General features: G+C 44.3%; 1 protein-coding gene across 9 annotated transcripts in view; it reads right to left on the reverse strand.

Annotated features, from left to right (window-relative positions):
- Window positions 1-23253, reverse strand: part of ENTPD1 (ectonucleoside triphosphate diphosphohydrolase 1) — a 32750-nt gene that overhangs the window by 6123 nt on the left and 3374 nt on the right. For 3 of the 9 annotated variants that reach the window (XM_032694495.1, XM_032694496.1, XM_032694502.1), the window contains exons 2-7: window positions 4649-4782; window positions 4148-4265; window positions 2688-2838; window positions 1648-1807; window positions 778-1014; window positions 34-294 (exon numbers count right to left, since the gene is read on the reverse strand). In XM_032694495.1, coding sequence (XP_032550386.1) covers window positions 34-294; window positions 778-1014; window positions 1648-1807; window positions 2688-2838; window positions 4148-4265; window positions 4649-4782 — 1061 coding nt within the window. Of the gene's footprint in view, window positions 1-33; window positions 295-777; window positions 1015-1647; window positions 1808-2687; window positions 2839-4147; window positions 4266-4648; window positions 4783-11282; window positions 11474-12533; window positions 12844-16632; window positions 16952-17287; window positions 17434-20959; window positions 21273-23253 lie in introns of those variants that run through there. The other 6 variants (XM_032694498.1, XM_032694501.1, XM_032694503.1 and 3 more) reach the window with 6 other exon arrangements.

The following is a 23253-nucleotide window of genomic DNA, read 5'->3' on the forward strand; positions in this document are numbered from 1 at the left end:
AATTATAGAGAGTTGAAGACTGTGAAGACTCACCCCAAAATCCCCTTGTAATGGAGGTAGGTATATCCCATTGAAGGAGCAACTGGAGTAAGGACAATTGGTTTTGTCGAAGAGTTTCTGGATGTTTTCTCGGCACTTTTGATAATCCCCCTCTCCCTCTATGTACAGCTGGCTGAAAGGTAATTGCTTTTTCTTGTCTGATGTACAAGGGTTTTTGAAGAAGTCACTTATATTTATAGTCCTCTGATACCCCCGGTGAAAGCATGGATCAAGGAGACTGCTGCTCTCCACAGTCTGAAAGTAAAAATCAACTCAAGCTGTTACACTTCACTCTAGAGTAACACCCTGAGAAAGAGCCACAGGGAATGGTGGCCACAAAGCACTTGTCATGGTACATCACATCAAGGTGCACACATCAGGTCAAAGGGATGAGGATGGCTTAAGACACTGGCTTTGAGGGGGAAGGTGTGGGTACTGCTACAGCCTCCATGTAGGACCCTGGGCAAATTACTTTCAGCCACTTTCAGCAAATTACTTTCAGTTTATGAAGCTGCTGTTGATTTTGGATTCTCAGAGACTGTAAAATGTCACCTCCCCTGAGTGAAAGTATTGACTGGCACCTCTTTGGGCACCTTGTGCCCAGTTTTTATGGAGGACAATGATGTTTCCCTAATCCAGACTAAGAGATGAGGCATTTAGCTGGGACACAGCACCAGCATGCCAAAGACAGGAGGGTCCAGGTTCTCCATGTGAAATTACAGGTGTAGATATACTTGCCTGTAGGTCCCTGGCCAGTTTCTGTTGCAGAGCCTGGTCCTTCCCATAGCAGAGAAAGCTGTGTGTGTACACCTGGTAATCCTTGCCATAGAGACGGAAGTAGAGCTGGTTCTCTGGAGACTCAGAAGAGAGTTCCTTTGATACAAAGGTAATCTGTGTTGAGGCTCCTCCGAGGTCTAGTGCTCCTGATGTCTCACTTGTGGATTTCAGGGAATGCAGAAGCTTTTTCCAGCCAGACTTTAAAAAAAAAATTAATTTCAAAGTAAAACACATGTGTCAGGCATGGAGAAGATTTTATTTTGGAGATAAACAAAAAAGAGAAAGACTTATGTGGAGAAGCAGAAGCACAGAACACAGAAAACACAGGAAGTCCTGGAGAGGGGCATGACATGAGAACTGGAACATGACACAAGAAAGATGCAGGTTTGTAAATGCATAACGTGGATCACATCACAGTGTTTGCAGGAAGACTAAGAATATAGAATGTAATACAAGAAAAAGACAGCCAATTTACTGTTTCAGCTCCCAGATGATTTATAAGCTCAATAGTAAAGAATCACTGTCAGACTTTACAGATACAGAAGTATTTTAGATCAGGAAGTGAGAAGGATGCTGTACCCAACCAAAATTATTGAAGATGCTGGTGTTTTATTTCAGTGCTGAAATTTAAGCCTGACTACAGTGGCACAGCCTGATATCACTAAGTGTCAGGATATACTCACAGTAACTGCTGAGGCAAGATGTGCAGCTTCCTGATCCCTGGTAAATGGCTTACAAGGGAAGGTAGTGCTTGCAACAGCTTCTTGCAAGGCATGATTTACAAAGTGCTGCAAGCCAGTTATTCAAACATACTTGCTACAGAAATACTACCTGCTTGAAACTGCCCAGAAGGTAATTAATGGTGATCCATCCATAGGCTCCTTCTTCCTGACCAGTGATGATTCTGGCACCCTGGAAGTTGAAGGGAGCTAAGCGTAGTGTCGTCTCTACTGAGGATAAGACTTCGTCAGCTGCACTTTCATTCTCCAACCTGGATGAATGGAAGAAAGGATGGAGTGACTCTGGCTGACAGCTCTCAGTAGTCTATGAGCTTTATTCTGCGTAGGCAGGCTGCAACTCCCCACCAAGTGTTAATTATAAGAGAACAGTTATTCATATGGGTCATCCAGTTCCAACTGGCTATGTCCCTCTCTGTCAACACCTTGACAGCACAGCTGCCACCAGATCTGACACTTATGGACCCTGCAGCTGAGAATGATACTTGGAGCAGAGACCAGAGCTCTTGTTCTCCTGGAGCATGTGTCCTGATAGGAATAGCACTGTGGAGATTCCTCTCACTCTTCACAACCACCATTTGAGAAGAAATCCGGAAGGTATCCCCAGGGAGATCTCCCAGGCAATATATACATAAGATCAGCTCTGAGTTATAGCTAGACAAGAGTTCTGGGGCACCCCCACGAAAAACACAAATAAAAACTAAAGGACTATGTGATTATAAAGTTACCTTATCCTCTGATGGCCCCAGGATGAGTCAAGATATGTGGGAAGTTACAACATGGTTGAGCTCAAAAATTCTGGGTTAGGCCTAATACCAGATTGTGGGGATGTTTGAGCATCCCTTTGATATGGGGAATGTCTAAGCATCAGCTTGGCACTACTGATCTCCTGGTGTCTCTGTGCTGCATCTGGATGCAGGAGATGATGGAAGGTTGGACTGAGTGGGTGAGCTGAGCAAGCAAGGGAAGAGCCAGAGGGACTCGGGATTCAGAGAGGTCAGCTTCAGAAGAGGGTATCTGGGCACAGTGTGAGCTGGCAGTATCTCCAAGGACTTTTCCCAAGAGGCCCCCACTGAGCATCCATGGTGATCCCATGTGCAGTGCTGCAGGAGAAGGAGACAGGCCCTACAGTACCTGAGAAGCCGCATGCCAGCAGTTGCTCCGAGGTAGACAGGTGTCTCTTTGTGCTGCGTTGAGGGAATCACCTCTTTTGCTTGTTGTAGGCACTGTGCCAGAGAGGGACCTGCCTTCTCTGTGGCATGGGAGTAACCTGAGATCCCAGGGCCTGCAAGAAATAAAGACACTTCATTGTTCCAACTCCAAGCATAACCCCACAATGCTGCCATGAGCAGGTATATTAAACCATATCACAGGCAGCAGTATCAGATTCAACCCCCCCCATTCCTGAGAAGCTTTAGAAATCCTACAGCACCAACTAAACCCAATGCACAGGCAGATGGCCACAGTGCCCAGCATCTGCCACCTGTTCTCCAAGAAGCAGGCTATGAACTAGCAATGAGGACTGCAGTGAAACAAGCCATTTCCTGAGCATGTCTTGAACAGCTGCAGACTTCTCTGAGTCTGCCTGGGAGTACCCTGGATCTGCGCCTGAAAATCCCTGAGCCTTCACTGTGCTGGGTCCTCCAGGGGCAGATGCTATCATTTGTTTGTGTACTTTATAGTCACACTACAACACTGGGTGTTTTGCAGCTATTGCCTTTCATGCTAACCCAAAGAAAAATTCATTGTCCCTCTCTGCCACATGTCCCCTGAACTGCCCCAGGCCCAGTGCCTGCGCAGCAGTGAAGCCCAGGCTGCACTCGCCCCAGGTTGCCATATGCTCAGCGTGCTGCCCATGATGTGGGATGGTGTAGTGCTGAGCAGCTATGGCAGTAGCTTGGTAATGGTATGGCTCTTCCCTGCACTGCAGGGGCCTGAAAAGACCTCAGGCAGGTCTGACAATACCTCTCATCCCTTCAGAGTGCAGTGATCCATGATGGTCTGTGCTGCTCCTTGTTGTGTGCACCCTTAGGCTTCATTTATGCCTTCCTGAGCCATAAAAAATCTACACAGCAATTAAATAGAATAAAAAATAAACCATGACATGCTTAAGTTGAGCAACCTTGGGCCTTAAGCCCAGTGCCTAGCTTGCATAGAAGCCTTAAAAAAGAGCAGGCCATGCCCTCCCCTCTCACTGCCTGATATTCATCAGCACTTCAGCAAGAGTGCATGCTGACATTTTATTTATTTAAATACATTCTTTGGTGTAGATCTTTCCAAAAAGCACTTACTTCCAAGCATTCTAAAAACAAAGGAAAAAGTGGATCCATTTTTCCCCCAGGAAGGTCAAGCGTATACAGCTCCTCACGGGAAGAGGTGGGATATACATTAGCTCACAGATTACAGAATAAGAATACTCACGGGATATTCTGAGTTGGAAGGGACTCTCAAGGATCATCAAGTCTAACTCTTAAGTGACGTAACACTGTTTTCAGTATTGGCCTCTTCTCCCGGGTTTCTCCTCCCCAACCCTTTGATTGCATTATCTCTTCTTCATCCCATGCCCCTTCCATAGCTCCCTTTCCTCCTCTTACCTTCAACTTTACACACCTCCACCTGCTTCACCACCCCAGTGTCGTTCTCCTTCTCTGCTGGCCACTCGTACACATAGAGGTTAGTGTGGGACGATCCCGCATCCAGCACAATCCCGTACTGTGGGCAAGACAGAGCCACTATCACACCTGAGGCACCAAACCACACACAGTATGTGCTGGCCTCCACACACAGGGGGACCAGAAGCGAACAGCTTATCTGGCAGCTGAATGTGTGTCATTACTCTTCTCAGCAGTGCTTCAGTGTAAAGTTTCCATCAAAAGATACAAGAGCAGAAAAACAGCAAAACTGAGACTGATTACTTAAGAGATGATCCCCTATGAAGCCGTATCTGGTTTTATGACAAAGATGTAAACCAAGATGTTGAGGTGCATGGAGCCAGAAAAAGAGGTTAGCCAGACCCAGCAAGGGCAGCAACATGTCCTTGAGCACTATGAACACCTAACTCCCCAGCTTGTTTTAAGAGTACCAGCTTGAAATACCTTAATGTTCTTCGGAAGTGGCTTGTTTTGGGTCACTGCTACAGCAATTAAAGCAATTACAGCCAAAGTAGAGAGGAATCCCAGGATGAGTAGTATCTTTCTTGTCGAGGACATCTTTGGTTTGGTACCTGTGACTAGAGCAGAAAAACGATGTTAGTATCCCAGTAGCCCATTTTACCTCACACTCCAAAGGTCTTTAGGCACATTCCTGCAGTCTCTTTCCACTATGAAACCTTTGCCCATCCCTGTCCCATCTCCTGCTCCACGTACTTGTGTGGGATTTCTTAGAGGCAGAACTCAGCCCTGGTGTCCTGCAGATGTGCTTTCATGGGCCAAACCACACCTCCATGGTCTGCCCTGTGCCCAATGTATTTCCCAGATTTATAATCTAGATGTAAATTCAACACATGTAACAACTAAATAGCTCTAGTGGACATACTTGCTCCCATTATGGCAAGAAATCTATTTCTATCCATATTGATGCTCCATACTCAAAAGCACTAATCATCTGACTGCTCAAATGGATATTAATTTCTCTTTTCCTTATACATAAATACTCTAGGAGATGTTTAGAAATATATTACAGGTCATCCAGGATGGTGACAATACTTTGATGCAAGCAACCACATCAGCTATTGTCACCCTCCAATAAGGTAAGGTGACTGAACCTGCTCTGCATCTGCATGCCAGAATCGGGGTTCCAGCAGTCTCCAGACCTCAGGTGATACCAGGTCCAAATACATTCTGGCACCGCACGTCATGCATGCAAATATGAAAAGCATTCAAGTTCTGATCAGGGCCATCTTCTCACTGCTCTGGTTTTATGTGAGAGGCGGTCCCAGGCGCCAGAACTATATAGTGTTACCTGACCTTACAAATGACCCCAAATCCTAGAGTTAGTTTCAGAAGTTAGCCCAACTGAAAAGAAGCAACACACCTCTGGAAATCTCTAACTATTGACAAATAACGTCTTCCCACCCACCTAGAGAAAATGGAACTCAGAAATGCCAAGAGAGCTTGCTTTGAAGATGCTGCAGACATGTCCACTGGAAACCTAACATAGACCTGGAGCTCTGTGCTCCCTCTCATCACACTCACATGTAAATCTGCTAACTGTGAAATTTGGAAGCTTGTTACTCACTTTGTGAGTGCCTGTTAGGGGCACAGCATGCTTGCCAGTATTTCCAAGAATGCAGCTTGAAAAAATAGTCTAGTGCACATACCAGACAGTAGGAAGTAAGAATGTATTTTATCCAGCTTTAATCAAAAATACCCCAGAACTCATGGCTTAAAGTGATTAGAAACAGCAGAGTGTGACAGCTGGGAGACTTTTCTTCCTATTGGAGAGAGTAGCTGGCTCAGGTTATGATAGCACTGAGCATGTCTGTTAAACAAAGATTATTTTAACCCTAGCAAAATGAATAAAACCAGATGCTATAATGTAAAATTAGCTGCACAGTATAGATAAGAAGTTAGCGTGCTTGAAACATGAAAGTGCTGCTGACAGTTGCACAGCACATTCACACAATTATTGCCACCCTTACTCTGAGATCTTGCCTAAAGGCAGCCACTAATGCCTTTGTTGAGTGTTTACTGTCATAGGAACGAAGGCTGGGTGACTTTGCACAACTTCTAAGATTTTCAGATTTCCTGTTGTGATGGGTATTGTCTGACTGCTGTATCTTTTCAGCAGCCACACTCTGAAACATACCAGCATTAGCAGCAAAGCAGGAACAATTTTCTCCCTATAACGGACCGTTCCAATAAACAGCTGTAGAAATCCCTTGTCTGTAGGCAGAGGCATACTGACAACTGTCTGCGTCCCACCTGCAGTGTGAGATCTGTCATTTTTTTGCCAAGGTACATTATTTCCTTAGCCCTGAATGTGACTCTTGCCTGAATTTTAGTTCAGTATCATGAGCACTTTCAGGGCTCTGAGTGCTGTAGAGATGTGATTTCATTGCTGTATCCCATATCAGAGTATCCATCTGTGTGAACTCTTATGCTGCCGAAGAGCATTTTATTGAAATGTTTCATACAGGAAAAGGTACAGAATGATAAGCATAATCCAGAAGGTAGCCTAGCAAAGTAATAACCTTCTAAATAGCACTCAAAGTGTACATAACTGAATACTCAATTATTTAAAAAAACAAACAAAACCCAAACCAAACAACAACACTGCAAATCCAGGTAAAGAATTCAATGTCATAAAAATTCACCTGCCATTTGCTCAGAAAAGTGAGGCATTTCAACAAGTTCCCTTTTCTGTGCACTTGGTTACCTCCATCAGCTCTAGGTTCTGCAGTGGCTAAAGAATGAACTTATTCTCGCTTCCTCCAGCTCCTTTGAATTTCAAATTCACACCGCTGAATGTCATGCAGACACTCCCCAGTGTCCACAAAGTGGAGCAGTACTTGACCGTCTGGTTGCCAGACCCCAGGATTTTTCTTCCATTAGCAGTTTTTCCCCAGCTAAAGATTAAGCAGACATGATCTTCTGTCTCTGTGCCCAGCTAGAACCCAAATAGAGACAGATCTCTACTCTTTCTCCCATGCTGCCCTCTGTAAGCAGCGACAAAAACATAAGGCCATAAGTAGGCATAGAAACGACGCTGCTTTTCTTCTCCCCAACCTCAGAGTTGCTGGGTGCTGGAGCCCTGCCCGGCTGCGCGGGCATTAAGCACTCTCTAGATGTTGGAGCACAGCCCAGCTGCTCAGGCATCTCTGTCTGTTTCTAATTTTGGTCTCTTTGCTTTTTTCGTAAGGGCTACCATTGGTTCCATCCAGTGATGGTCTCAAAACACAACCAGATCTAATATCCTTTCTGTCTCTAAGACAGAGAACTGAGAAGGATGTTGTCAGCCACTCCAGCTGACAGCAGTTTTGCTGCAGAAATCCTGTTGCTCTCAGTGCATAACCCAGGAAGGACCACACCAGTGTGGGAGGCAGCTCTCTGTGAAGGCAAGGAAGCAGGTTTGACTCCTTTGTCTTCCAGAGCCTCAAGACAAATATGAAACTACCCCTCAAATGACACTAAGTCACTGGCAGCTCTATGTGCCAGGAGATGTCACTCACAGCCAAGGCTGCCCACCTCCCAACTCCCTTCTCACCAAGCAACAAAAGTTAAAAGGAATCAGGCAACCAGCTGCTTTTAGAGATGAAATAAGGAGAGACTAGGGCTTGTTTGAAAACTGAAATTAGGATTGTCAAGGAGAAAAGGAAGGATGCTGTGCATAGTCCAAAGCCATGCTCAATTCAGATAACCTCACTGTTATCTGAATAATAACCCATCATCTCTAATAAATACAGATATTTTTGTAAACTCTGGCTTAGCACAACAGCTAAAGTTGATGTGTGATCTTTCCTTTGGGTGTTCACACTCAATCTGTTACAGAAGAGATCATAAGAGACTGTAATGCAAGGCCATCACTCTTCCACTGCACAGGTGCCACACTGACAGAGACAGTTCCCACCATCACCTTTACACTCTCACTACACCTCTGTATGGTCAGAAACATTCTCATTTTCAGTCATTATTTCTTTATTGCTAGTCCAGTCCTTCTGTCTGTGTTCCACTTTGATCTCTTAACTTCTGCAGCTCTCAATCCTTTTGGAATTTATTCCCTTAGTCAACTTATAAACAATGATCCTTCCTGGATTTTTGTGTTTCCAGCCTTTTCCATCTACCTGAAGAGTTCAGCAGCACTTCTCTGCATATAGAATAATCTGCTTTTATTTTTCTTGAGCATTCTGACCAGAGCTGCAGGGCTAGCCTTGCACAGTAATGAACACAGGATATGACACAGTCTCAGCCCAAAATAAAGTGAGGTAGGGACCTGTACTACCTCAGAAACATGATCATCTACCAAAATGGCCAGAGCTAAGTCAACCTAGCACCTCTGCTATGGAATCCCAGCAAACCCACCTATTAGAGACGGGCTTGGGCAATGCAGTCTGTGCTCATTTACTAACTGCAGGGTTTCATATCTGTGGAGTTCTGTCAGCAGTGATGGCAGGGAAAGGGCATGGGAGCAGTCAGTGCTGCTGTTCAGAGAGGGGATACACACATTATCCTTTTGATGAGTTAAAATGAGATTTCAGTAGTCATTAAGCTTTTCAGGCTGAATAGCCTGAAAAACTCACCAATTACTCTGTGAGGCTGCTGAACTTGCATCAGGTTTTGATGCACGTTACTCAAGATGCAACTCCTGCCTTCAGACTCATCACAACCAAACATCTGAAACCATAAACACTCAGAAGAGCCACACTCTTTCATTTATCAACCACTTTATGAAATTTCCTCTGTCCCCAACTGACTTCTTACTCATTCTTTATCTGCCTTTTTCATTTAAACATCCTCTTATCTAGGTTACCTAGGAAGACTTTGAGAGTAATGTAAACCACCTGTTTCAGGCCAACATGTCTTAGGCTGTGGAGAGGCTTGGGTTTGTCTTAGAATATACATACAAGCACATATACAGTAAGTAAATGGCTTTGGTTTAAGAGGGTTTATTTCAAAATCTTGGGGCTAGACACTGGGCATGTTGAAATTAGAATTTAAGCTCCAGATCAGGATTTTTACAACTGTTACACAGAACAGTGTGGGAGACTCTGCTCCAAGTTTTAATTATTCATATGGCAAAGATTGTGGCCTAAATACTGGTGTGATCTCTGACTCTACTAGTAGTGCTATGTAGAATAATAAATACACATTTACTGGATTATGTTTTTCCAGTTTAAATACTTTTAAGTGCTGAAGTACAAACACTGAAGTGTCAGCAAAACTGATAATCCAAACAATGTAATGGGTTTTTTGGATGCTGTCTTTCAGAGACATTTGATACTGAGATCACGCAGCCCTACATGTCTCAAATCCCAGCAGACTCCTATGAATCTAGGCTACACAGCCGGGCAGAGTGCTTGAACTAATCTGTCCCATGTACACACATACCTGTGCACTAGTGAGCTGGAAGATAAAGAGTGTGCTTGTCTCTGAGATAACACCAAGCTGGGAGAAAAGCTCACTGACACACAGGACTGGAATTGAAAATAAATTTGACAAATAGGGGAGAGCCTAACTCACTTAAGGACAAGAGAAAATGTGACATTTAGATAACAGCCAACATTCAAAGACAGTGTGGTAAGCAATCTGTTAAGTAGCTCTTCTAGAGAAAACATTATTGCAGCTATAGCAGTTTATAGTAATCCTTCCCTCCATCTAAAGCTGGTAAAGCCTCCTGTGAGGTTCTATGACCAATTTTGGGCACTGCCTGTGAGGAAACATGTAGACAGACCACTTGGAGAAACTCCAGAAGAGAATAAGAAGAAACATCAGAAGTCTAAAAGTTTGACCTATGAGGAAAGATTGAAGGAATTGGATTGTTAAGTTTGGAAAAAAGAAGAGCAAGGGAGACTATTTAATTGTCTTCAGACAAATGACATCTCTATCTGCCAGCACTGTTGTAGCAGATCCTGCCTTAGGACAGGGGTGGCTCCTGGACTTTCTCCCAGCTCTGTTTCCTTGGTTCAGAAGGCAGGGAGTCAGCAAAAAGAGGCCAATGAACTCATAAGCTACGCTGTTAGCAAAGGCCAATGCAATGCCTATGCTCTCCTTGTGGGATACAGATGCAGTTGAATAAATGTGTTCCCTCCTTTCCCCAACAAAGCTCCAGGTTGCATTCGGACATAATTCAGTCATGGCAACCATCCTGCTAAATGCTATCCATGTGTACAACAATGCTTGGTGTGGGAACAACTCATCCTTTTGCTGCTTTTAGTGTTGTGACTGGGATACGACCCTGGGAAATTGCACAAGACACATTGGACGAGCCCAGTTTTCCTGGAAAAAAAAAAAGCACGTGGAAATCCTGGAGAGCTGGCGAGTGCTAGAGGCAGCAAAAGCCGAGCAATGGCATCAAGAGACAGACACAAAGGAGCAGGCAGCACACAGCCCCTTCATCTGCCCAGAGCACAGAGGGGCTTTGTGCTCAGGGCAGTCCCACGGCCCTGCTTACGCTGTCCCTGCGGTGTGGGTTTACTGCTGGAGAGGCAACGCCCAGGGGGTTCTGGGCACGAGCCCCAGTGACCTGGACTGCCACACCAACAAATCCCCCATTCACCCTGTGCACAAAGCAGGTTCCCCTGTCAGAGACCTTCCCACGGTGCCCTGCAGTGCTGGGTATGGTGCTCAGCCTCCCTGGCTCTCTGGGAGGCACTCACGCTGCCTCCCAGCTTGGCATCACAGCTCATTTCTCTGCTATTATACACCAGCCCCACCAAGCTTTCCCGATGCCTGCTGATTAAATATCTCGGCAGGAAGATACTCTTCTGGCTAATATTGCAGCAGTCAGACCCAGATACTTAATATACAACCAACAAGTGGCAGGATACTGCTGACACAGTGACCTTTAGACAGGTATTTTTCATATTTTTATGGTGTTTACTGGATTTCTATGCCTGTACCCTACTTGTGCTCATACTAATTTCTTTAGGATTCTCAATTCAAAGAGGTTTTTCAAATCGGAAAAGAAAACTGTTATCAGTTACATCAGTCTCCTGTAAGGAAACTTCTGGTATTAATTTGCTACCAGCCCATCAAAGCTCTATTTTAACTGGAGAAGATTTATTGCCATTACCCACAAAGCTTGAAGTTCCATCAGAAAATATCCAGTGAGCTCCAGATGGCTTCCCCTCCTCCCTGGCTTATCAGCTAAGTTATTGCTTGAATATACCTGACTATCACATGATGTGAAAGCATTTGTTTGTCTTTTGATAGGAGAGAGGGGGAAAGAAAAATCAAGTGTTGACACCTTTTCAGCTTTGTCATTGATAGTTCTAATACACTGACTTGCAATGGGTCAATGGTGCTGCCAGGCTTCCTTTTGTGCTCAAGATCCTTACGTTCTTTGCTCTTCTTAAATCTCTGGCCACGATTTTTTCCTTATGCTTCTTTTGACCATCTTTTACACTTTGCAACTTTAAATTTGCACTAATTTTACCTTTCCTTTTTTTGCCTCTAAATATGCAACTTTAAGAGATTTTATTCTTTTTCAAATTAACATAACTTTCAGCAGTTGGATTACGGCTTCTGTGGAAGAGCATAAGAAATGAATAGTCTCCTTCTGATTAGCATTCCTATTTGCCCATTTAAAATACTCTGCTGATTCAGCTCAAGTTTTTTTTATTTTGTGAAGTCACTTCTTTTAACAACTAGACATTGTTGACACAGAGTAACTGTGAATTGCTTTTGTAATAATTCAAAACTCTCATTGCAATGTCTCTTTTTGTATCAAGACTGGGGCCAACATATATTTCTCTTGAGCTGGAAGTAATGGATTGCAAATTATAAAACGATCACTCCCAGTTTTGAAGAATTACCCTGTCTTCCACTAAAATCCACCATCATATCAGCTTTCCTCATCCCATCTCTGTCTCCAGCATCCTGGCTGGTAATGGGCACTAAACCTCTCCTGCTTTGGTCACTTAGTCCCAGTTCAGCCCCAGGCAGCTATTGTGTACAACTATTTAATTATTGTTACTGTTAAATACAGCAGGGCCACTGCTTATATTGGAAGATGGGTGATGAGTGAGTCACATTACTAACCCAGTGCAGCCCACCATTCCCCATGTCCCACCAACCACCCACACCAGTAGGGTGTACAATTTGTCATGGAAAAAAAAGAGAGGAAACAGCCTCCAGAACAACCGCTCCCCCCCTTTAGTATCTACACTGGGCCAGCAAGTTCAGAAACTTCCTGGAGAACACAAAGTCCTGAGCACTGTAATACTGGTATGCCCCACAGGAAGTTCTGACAGGGAGAAGGACCGCAGAGAAAACAGATCCAAACCCCTCATCACCCACAGCACACTCTGCACCCAGCACTTACAGCAGTGTCGAAATACAAGCCCCAGAAGCCACCAGGTTCCCCATATGCCTCTCCACTGACGAACTTTCCTGCCTTGGAGGGGCTGAGGCCGCCAAGCCTCTTGCCACGTCTCAAAGATGTTTTTCTCTGAATTGCATATTCCTGGGATCACCTTGTGTGTTGAGCAACACTACTGCTTTCAGGAGCTCATTTCCCTGGTTTCCAAACAAAAAACACAGCTGCCCGAAGTGCCACATGTGAGCAAGCAGAGCCACTGCCTGTGCTTCTGCAGCCAGTAGGAACTCAAGCTTCCCGAGTATTTCTGCACAGCCAAGCAATCAGCTTTTCTCCTGAAGTTTCACTTCCCATCCAGGACCAAAAACAATTGGAGACTGATCACAGAAGCACAAACACTGTTACAAGCTGGTGCAGCATCAGCAGAACCACTGGCAAAGCCCCTGGAGGATGATGCCCATTCTGCAGCAGCCCTGTATGCAAGCACACAAGCTGCAGTGCTTGTCTGTGCCTGGGATTTTCCCTACATCCAGGTTGTGCCTCCTTTTAATAGTGTGATTTCCAGCACAAGTATCTGCTTTCTTTGAGGAGCGTGTCTTAATCCTGCAAGAAACCCAGTGAGCTTTTCCTCCCTTAACATACATAGCACCCATTTGCAGCAGAGAAAACTGTAGGCACCTTCCCTTTGCAACTAATCCTAGTAGATGAAGCAAAGGCCCATGGCTATCCAGGCAGGGCACCAGTCCTGCTGCCTCCTTTCAGTAAGCCAGGGTTAGGGTTGCATGGATAAAAAAGACAGCACCCTGCTTAAACACTTCCCAACTTGTCCCCATACCCCCATCTGTCAGCACTGCTATCTCCAGTCCTCTTTTCATAGCAGAGGACAGGGAACAGCTGGAATAGTTTCTGTCTCCTGATGAGGAGCACATCCACTGTCCAAGTCTTGTGGAAAAATATACTGAGTTCTCAGAGGTCAACTTTAATAACTGGGATTCCCACAAACCATGAGGAGAATTCAGCTCATGATATTTGGCATGAATATCATGCTCTGTTCCTCATCCTGCTACAATTTCCATTTCAAAGAGCAGGAAACAAATTATCCTGTGGTATTTCTAGCGACAACCAACGGGAAAGAACATGGGATCAAAGCCTATTGCGGGGCACAGGCCTTGACAAAGTTCCTGAGTGTAAGAGAAGAAATACTTCTTGATGTTACAAAGGTAACAAGGTAAATATGAATCTAAATTTTCACAGTCAGAAGAGCACTTTGAAAAGGCTGGAGCCTCATGCTGACATGTAACAAAAGAGCCAAGGAGTTTTGCTGGATGAATGGGCTGGCACAGGATGTTATTAATCTCTAAAGTTCACATTACTTATTACTGGGACGTGCAGTGAATCCCAAGGGAAGAATTAGGCTCAGGAAAAGAAACCCATTTGTAATCAAAACATAGTTTGGTTTTCAATTTGTATGTCTTCACTAATCTTCCCTGCCCCTCCCCCCACTGTCCTTGCCTCAAATATTTCAAAATACAAACACAAAATATTTTTGATAAGGCAGCATGGGCACAGAGGGACAGTCAGAGCAGCCCATCCTTCTGACAAGTGCACGAGCTTAATCACAGAATATCCTGAGTTGGAGGGGACCCACAAGGATCATCAAAGCCCAGCTCTTAAGTGAACGGCTCACAGAGGATTGAGCTCACAACCTCGGTGTTATTAGCACCAGGCTCTAACCAACTGAGCTAATCTCAGGGTCAGCTGTCCCATCTACACATATTATGTGCAAGGGGCTGCAGCAGAAGCATCACCCAGGGCTCTGGGTGACTGAACAGCCCCCAGGCATCTGCAGAGACTGCACCCAGGACTGGGCCTGGCAAATGGACATCACAGCTCTGACTTCTCACTGCATCTCCCCCAGAGAAGTAAGAGGGGGAGCTCCCACCAGCTGCTCTCCATTCCCATCAAGGAGATGCAAGCTGAGAAGTTCTATGCTCTTCTGTAACACTCCCTCCAGGTTTCCAGGCTCTAGCCTGAGAGTCCAAAGATGCCTACTGGGACAGAGAAATCAACATTCCCCACTGTCAAAGCCAACAAAACAGGGGTTACTTCAGCTGATGAAGCAACAAGCTTGTGACATGGCTGCTATAGGAAACAGGACAAATCTATAGCACAGAAAAGAGCTACCAGCTGGCTTTGTTAAAATGAGCACAGCTCCCCAGCAGCAGGACTGGCCAGCAACCCTGGGCCCATGCAAAAAGCAGCTACAGGTCTGGTGCTTCCCTCCTGCCACTGTGCTTCCCAGCCTCTTTCAGCACCATTTTCCCTCTGATTTGGGACAGGAAGTCCCAAGCTCAAGCTGGAGCCTACCTTCCAGCCACAGGATCTCCAGCCCAGCTGCAGAGCTTGCAACAAGTTCACATGAGCACACACTTTCCTCACATCTCCTGCAGGAGCAGGGACATTGAAATAGTTATTTATTAACAGCTCTGGGACAAACGAACAAGAAAGAAAACAAATCCATTTATAAATCAGCTAAAGAGAAAACTTGTGACTCTAATGGTCTCCTTTGTAATTTCTTAAATGTGGCCTGGAGGTGCCTTGGCATCACTTCTTGTGATGCTGAGTCAGCAGAACAGCCCCACTTGTGCAGTAAATAGCCTGATAAGAGCAGAATAGAGCCAAAGAAGAAATAACTAACTTACGCCACATCCAGATTTTTCTTGGCTTCTGCTAGGATTTGGGGAGACTGATAGTGATAAAATTTCTCACCACTAAATACCAAGCAGTGACTCACATTACCATCTACCTCTGCAATCCAGGATATATGCTTTCCTCTGGGACAAGGTGGAGACAGGATAAAGACAGAAAACTCATGCAAAGCTGTCTGAAACAACAGCAGTTGGTGCTAGCTGAGCACTCATATAGGAGCGTACCAGTCCTGAATACTTTGCCAGACTTTGTCCTTTGATAACATTTCTCAAGGGGGAAAAAGAGAACAAGAATAACAAAACACTGTTTTGTTTAACAGTTACCCATAGCAGAGAAAAGCTGAGCTAAAGTTTCCAACAGTTATTGGGACAAAATTCGAAATTAGAATGCAATGTACCATTTTTGAATTTAAAACTGGTTGGGCAGGAGTTCTGTCATGTGGATTGAAAGCTGCGTAATGAGCACAAGGCAATGCATCAAGATGACATTACAGCAACAGTGTTTTAAAATGCTCAGTATAGCAGTGATATGGATGAAGGAGCCAAGGCCTCAAGCAGAAGGGGCAAATTGCTCTGTAATTCATTGGGAGGAACTGTATGTCCACTGAGGACAGATTAATGTCCGAAGTATCTATGGAAACCACCATCTTACACAGGAACAGTAAAACTCATAAAAAGACAAACGAGAAAAATAACTCCAACTTCAGATACTCTTAAGGACAACACCACTAATTGAAAGCAGGATTTGAGCCTAAAGAGATGGGGGCTCAATTAAAGAGATGTGAAATATGGAAATGAAGGCTAGAGGCTGAAGAAGAAATAGGAACTCTACAGTAACCCTGTGGGGCAGATGTGGGAGCCCTAGCTTTAAAATCCATTTATAAACTGGGCTCCCACAACACCCTTATTCAGATGACTCTCAGCAGCCGGTCTCTTCCTGGGTCACGACCAGCTCATTCTTTACGCAGACACTGGGGAAGTCAACTTACTTTGGGTGGGAACAGTGAAGGCAAAAGGCTTTTGAGTAGTTTCAACTTTGCACTTCCCATCACTGAAAGCATCTGACAACTTTCCTTGCCCTCCTGTTTTGTCTGATATTTTCATCCACTATTTTTCAGCCCTCAGAGCCTCTTACACCTCAATTTGGAACTCATTATATTTTTGCACCACTGATCACACCAAAACAAAAGCTTCTTAAACTCTGATTACCAGCTATAAAGGAGAAAAAGATGTGAAAGCTTTGTTTAAGAATGGAGCAGTTTTTAATGTAGCTATGATACAGCAAGTTAGTGCAGCAACAGTGCAAGACCTTATGAAACAGGAAGATGATGTCTGTTTTGAAAAATCGTTTTGGCCACACTTATTTTCTCACCCTCACGCACTCCCCTTGTACTCACAGGCACCAAGCTCACCCAGGTGCTCTGGCAGGATCCCATGTGGGATGAGACCAAGGCTGCCAGATGTCAAGTCCTCACTGCATCTCTTGGGTTCCTCTTCACTGGCAAGCTACAAATTCTTGAGCAGTCTTTTGCCATCTTCAGGAGCTAATAGTTACTACAGTGTGATCCATTTGCCTTGAAATCTCATTTACCTGGGACAGGTGGCTACTCAGTGCCTTTTTTCCCCTCTCATTTTGGGTACTTTAGCTGCCACGGTCTGTTTTCCTTCTGGGAGAGGAGGAGGACAGCTCACACACAGGATGTGCTGTTGAGCTTACTGTGATCCTTCTGTTACTGGAGCACAGTTTTCTTCCCCGAAGAGTCATCTGCACATGGGCTTTATCAGCACCCATGCCTTTTGCTGACAAGCCATCCATGTGAGGCTTATCAGGGTGCAGGCTGCCGGACTTGTCACAAACACATTTTTTCAGCATTTATCCACTTTTAGTGCAGTCGGTCGTGTCCTTTGGTTATCAATACAGACCATTCCTTTAACCTTTGATTTGCTGCTGTTCTACTCCTCTCTCTCACACACACAGACACACATACACACTTCATTCACATTTCCTTCAGGCCCGTTGTAGTATTTCTGCTTCTCCAGCTGCATGCCTACCTTATGCATGCTGTACCAGGACCTTCACTCCACAGGCCATCATCGCAGATGGGTAAAGGTCTCCTTGGTTTGGTCAGGTTACAGCAACAGCACAGGGAGTAGGTTTTAGGGCTGCTGTGGTAACCATGCTGCTCAGTCTGCTGCTCAGATGTAGCCAGGTCTCCTGCTCGGAGCTTGTGGCACAGCACGCATGAGCACAGCAGCAGTGGCGGTCTTCTGGAAGTTAGAGGATGTTGAAATTCTGGAGGGGAACAATACAGCCTGTTCCCAGGTGCCACTACCAGACTCACCACAAAGGATTTTAAATAGTTTACACCCAAGATCTACTGACAGTGTTAGAGCTGGAGCTGTTTTCAGTCTGTCATGTGCCAAGCAGCTCCCTGTGACAGCACAGGGTGAAACCATTGTCACCAGTGTAGTGTAGACTTGGTAGCATTCTTATACTCAAGCTGGCATTAACACCAGCTTCTCCCACAAAACTCTGGTGAGAAAGGATAGCTGCAGTTATCCCATAGCAGAACCACAATGCTCACAAGGAGGCTTTTGTGCATATACATTTTCTCATGCTCATGCCACAGCCTTATGAGTCCAGCCTTCTCCCAGCACACAGACACCAAGCAAGGCTGGGACTCTCTCACTACTTTCCCACTATTCCCAGGCTCCCCTCAACTCTGTGGCTTACACAGCTGACTCCAGCTCTCAGCAGTGCTGTCTGCCCACAACGTATGGGAAACTGATACAAAACAGGTAATACTGGAGCCCACCATCATACTTTTGTCTGTTGAACTTCAGCCTTTCCCTAGTAACAAATTAAAACATTTAAATTTGTCACAGTGCTTTTGACCCATATGCTGCCAAGGAGTTTGCAGAGGTAGCACCATTAGCCCCATTTCCCCAGAGATGAAAAAGCCTAAGGGAGCAGCACATGCCTGGTTCTCTGTCCTCTGGACCACCTCATCCACTTGTCTGGGTAGCTCCCATGTGCCAGGGCTCACAGCACACTTCCTTCCTGCAGAGAGGCAGAATTCCCAGGGTCCAGGGAAAGAGCAGCACACTTTGGCTACAACTACTCTTAAATTCATCTTCCGTCATTTTGATATATTCTCTGATGTTCTGCCAGACTAACAACAATTTGGAGATTAATGGTCTAGTAAAGTACACATATGACTCATGCTACAATATCTATGCAGTTCTGCTACAACTTTAAAAACAGGCGATAGAAATTGAAAATGTCATTTAGGTAAGGAGAAACATGTTGAAAAAGAGAAACACAGCCAGCAGAGTCCCATGGAGGAAAAAAGGTATTCCCTGTGTCTCCTTCCCACCATCTGACTTCGGGAATGGAGGTAGGAGAAACCAGAGTTAAAAGAATTCATTACTACATTAAAAAGATGCTAGTAAACCTAAAAACTGACCACTACACCACACCAAAGGTTACCGAGATGTGTAAATTTACAGTTACAGTCTTTTGAGAAATAAAGGGGCAGAAGAGGTTCTCCAAATCCCTATTTACAGAAGGACATCTATTCCCAGCAAGGCCTATGGGATCCAGTTAGCATTCTAAGACACCAAGTGGCCAAAACACTAGAAGGTCCTTAAATTGGCAGAGAAATTACTAGTCTCTGTAGCTGAGACATGCTTTGTAACCTAAAAAGCAACTGTAAAATTACTGTCTTTAACAAGGAGTTCATAGCATTGGGGCCAGGTTCTATTGTAAACCACTATTTTTAAGATGAAGTGCAAAGGTTTAGCTTCACAGTTTGCTTAAATGCTCTGTTTGCTCTGCCACAGAAAGGGACCACTGTATCTCTGTCTTATGCCATAGTTCCACCTTTCAAATAAGGTCCCAATTCCCCTTGGTTAATGAAAGAATAAATCCTAAACACATCAGAGGAACATTCTTTTCTTCTTTTCTGTATGACTTTCATGCTTTTGGTTACAACAGTATTTCTAAGTTTTGTAAACAAGAGCCTGACCACTAGATTTAGCAGAATAAAGATCTTTTCAGCTTCCGCTGTTTTCATCTTTACTGCAGTCTCAAACAAAGATGACAAACAGTAAGTTTCCTATATTATTTCAGGAAAGCGAGACTAAATATATAGAAGCTTTAGATCAGCTTACTGAGCACATTCAATTCAAGACAAAATTGCAGATTTCCAGTGCATTTCCCACAAAGCAGTTGGAGCCAACAGCCAAGGGTTGATTGTGGCCAAGAGCAGATGTTCTCCCTGGCAAGAGCTGCCCCCTCCCATTCTGGCAAAGAGCAGGTGGCAGGGAAGGACAGTTTTCAGCAGAGGAGCAAATGCCACTCCATTACCTGTCCTCACCACCAACCCACACCCCACACAGGAGCTCCATCTTCCCTCCTGCTGCATGCCTGCTCCCTGGGCTCTGCCACGCACTCTGGATGTTTCCATCCCATTAGTTCTACTGAAGGGTCTCCAAATTCCCTCCATCCCTCACTTTTGGAGGAGTCTACCTCTTCTTGCTACAGCCCAGGGAGAAAGGTGCAGAGGCTGCTGCCTCCCCTGCCCCCATCTGCAGCATCACTTCTGGTGAAGGTTAGAAACCACAGCAGCTGAAGCGGCCGTTCCTGTCACTCCACTGTCTCGGGTGCCCTTCGAGCAGAATGTGACAGTGCTGTGAACCATCTGAGGGCTTGAAGCGGTTTCTGCATCCTGAGCTGCTGAGTCACCTTTTCCAGTCAGCACAGAGCTCAAAGGCCAGTGATGGTTTGAGCTTTGGCTGAAAGACTGCAGACAGTTAATGAAGACAAGCTAATTCTCATTCCTTTGTAAAAATAGGTCCATTTTCTTTGCATCCTCTCCCTCAAGAACAATCTGGCATTCACCATCCTATGCAATCAGAGCCAAGACTCTCAGGAGGGTCAGAAACAAAGGGGAATCAACTAAGAGCCTTTAACTTCTACTTAAGCAAAATAAAAGTGCTTGGTCAAAGGTGCAAGTTCCAGCCTGTAAACCATTCAGCCATCACATAAGGGTTACTTTTTGGTCAGAAGAGATGTAGCATACAGCTGGATGAAGGTCACAAGGGAGCATGGGACAGCATGGGTCAGGCTGATGGACGTATGTCTCCTTATTTCAGAAACTCAATCCCTGTGTTGACATCACAAGGGGAATGTGAAAGGCAGTGTGAAGGCAAATAGCGAAGTGGCTCTGCACATCCTCACGGAAAGCTCTTCCCAAGCTGGAAGGGACAAATATGGGCTTCAAAGGGTTTAGACAAGAACCTATAACAGGCATAGTTGTAGCATTGCTGGAGCTGGCTAAGCACGAACAGAGTAGTGACAGTAGTGACCACTACACAGCCTGCATCACCCTTGAGTGTGAACAGCCAGTGCAGGACTGGGAACAGAGGGACAAGGAGCCCAAAGAGCAGGATGGGAAACAGATCTTTCCAGCATTTTCCACATTTGGGGGCAGCGGATGCATGAGAGGATGTGAGCAGATGAATTTGTTCAGTGTGCACTTAGCTGACTCTGTTCCCTTCCATCTGGTCTCTCACACTTTTTCCCTTAACTCATTTCTTTATTCGTGCTGCTAATGCAGCACTGTTTCAGAGCACAGGGCTGTTTTTGCGTCTCTCCTTGTGTTGCAGTGAAGATTTCCACACCCCCCCAATAATTTTAATCTAAGTGACTTTTACACTTACCCTCCTTCTGTTCTCTCACTTGGGCTGGTGGTGGTTTTCAAGTTAGACAAGCTGAAAGTTATTGCAGATTAAAAAGAACAAGGCTAGGGGACAAGGAGAGGCGCCTTGTCTCTTCTCTTTCAGCAGCACAGATTTATGTCAGATTACGCCAGCTGTAGAAGTGCACCCTTAGGCTCTGCTGCTCTCCATGAAAGCATACTGGCAACAGCTCTGTGACTAGGAGACAGTGATGGAAGTGCCTGCCATAAACCTTCAGCTCTGCTCAGGGAAGGGAAGTTTCCACTGAGTTGAAAGATAAAGGCAGTTCTCACATCTAGATAACAAAACAATAAGAAAATAGAATTTTAGAAGTGGTCACCATCTAACTCAGCTTTCAGAAAACCAACAGTGGTGCTCCTCTTTTGAACACCATCTAGAATTTTGCAATTTAAGTTTTGATTAGTCTCAAGCAATACTAATCCCTTACGGGGTGACTCCCCAAAGTCACCTCAGTGTATCTACTTCATCCCAGTGTTCAGCCCAAACCCTTCTGTCTTTAAAAACCTTCTAACCACCTGGAACAGATAATTTCTAAGCTGAGAACTCAGCTCCTGTATCAACACACTTCCAACCAGATCCAGCTCTTTGGAACACTGTTACTGAGCACTGGGCTAGTAAGAAGGTACAAAATACCTACCCAGAGGGTATTAACCCAAAAGTTTCATTTCCTGGTTGCTCCCAAACCAACAGGTGCTAAAGGTGTAAAGATGCTTAGGAAAAAAAAGGACTGTGACCAAGAGTGATACTTTTCCTATACTAGGCCACTTACGCAACTTAGGACAGAATAAAAAGATTATAAATTATTATAGCTTTTATAACCCTTCCCTTTTCAGGTGTCCAGCCTCTTAAATGTATTTTTTCTCCTTTTGAGGGTTTTCTATATGCTTCTGGTAATTAGAAGTCGAGAGGCAAACAAAAAGCTTATTGCAGTGGTCACAGTAAAGTTGACTAGAGGACAACCTTCTCCCTCCATCGTAAGGCAGCTGAGCATATACATAAAAAAATTAAAACTGTGAGTTATGGCTGTCCCAGACATATATACATATATATATACACACACACATATACACACCTCTGCATATTTTTTTCTGGACAACATTGTCTTTCTAATCTATTCAGAGTTTGAATGTCCAATTTTCCTCCAAAAGTCACATTAGCTGTGCTTTTACAAGCTTGGCTTGAAGCCTTTTACTTGCTCTTTATGTTTCCAGCCTCTCTTGGCTTCTTTAGACTTTTTCCTCTGACTTAATTGGTATTTGTACTGGTCCTCCTAGCACTGACGAACTCCATCTGCAAATCAGCAATGATTTTATACTTTTTAGATCATTATTGAAAATATCTAATGCCATTGGGCCTCTTGCAGAATACTTCTGGAAACACAGCTGTTTAGTGATTATTTCTTTTGATGAATATTTTTGAGGTCTATTGCTATCCAAGTCTTAATTATTAATAATCCATTAGCTCATTCTTTGCTAGAGAGTCAAAGGGAAACTTTTATAATCGCAACAACATCAGAAATTCATCTATTGTGAAGAAGTTTAAACATGGAAGATATTAATATTTGCTGTTTTCAACCACCTTTGTTATCTCTGAAAAATAAAACAAGTGCAAATAATTATTTGGAAAATAAAGGACCAGTGCCTTCCCAGTCCTACACTTATAATCAACTCATGGCTGTACAATAGCAACCAGAGAAGTTAGTTCTTCCAGTTCTCTCCCCTTTTGTATAGTAGTTCCTAACCATAAGGGAAGTCAGGCTTTATAGAGTCCCTTAACTTAAGAGTCAAGATTTATTCAACAGTCACTAAGTTTTTAAGAATACGTAATTTTTCCTAGAACTTCGATGAGTGATAACATGCATTAGACAAAATGCAGCCTGTTTTCCCAAATGAGAATCACACCAGGCTTGCGTGACATCTATTTTGTTCAGTCAGCTGACTTACTGTGTAAACAAAAGAGCCTTCAAGAAAGCAAAGACAAATAAAAAGATTTACCAGTACTTGAAATACTTCCCATCGCCCCTTCTTATAAATGGATTCTCTAACCAAGTTCCAAACCCAAAAGAAATGTAATCCTTGAAGTTCTTGCTGCCAACTCTTGAAGGTGGGACTATCTCCATTCTAGGATGCAGATTAATATGTTCACTTGAGGGAACTACATGAACTTGTGTTTGCTTCCATCTGGGATGATGGAGATGGGATGATAATTTCCTTTTCAATGCATTCATTCTGTTATCCATTTTGACAGTGTTACCA

This window comes from Chiroxiphia lanceolata, chromosome 8 (assembly GCF_009829145.1).
Source record: "Chiroxiphia lanceolata isolate bChiLan1 chromosome 8, bChiLan1.pri, whole genome shotgun sequence".
Lineage (NCBI taxonomy): Eukaryota > Metazoa > Chordata > Aves > Passeriformes > Pipridae > Chiroxiphia > Chiroxiphia lanceolata.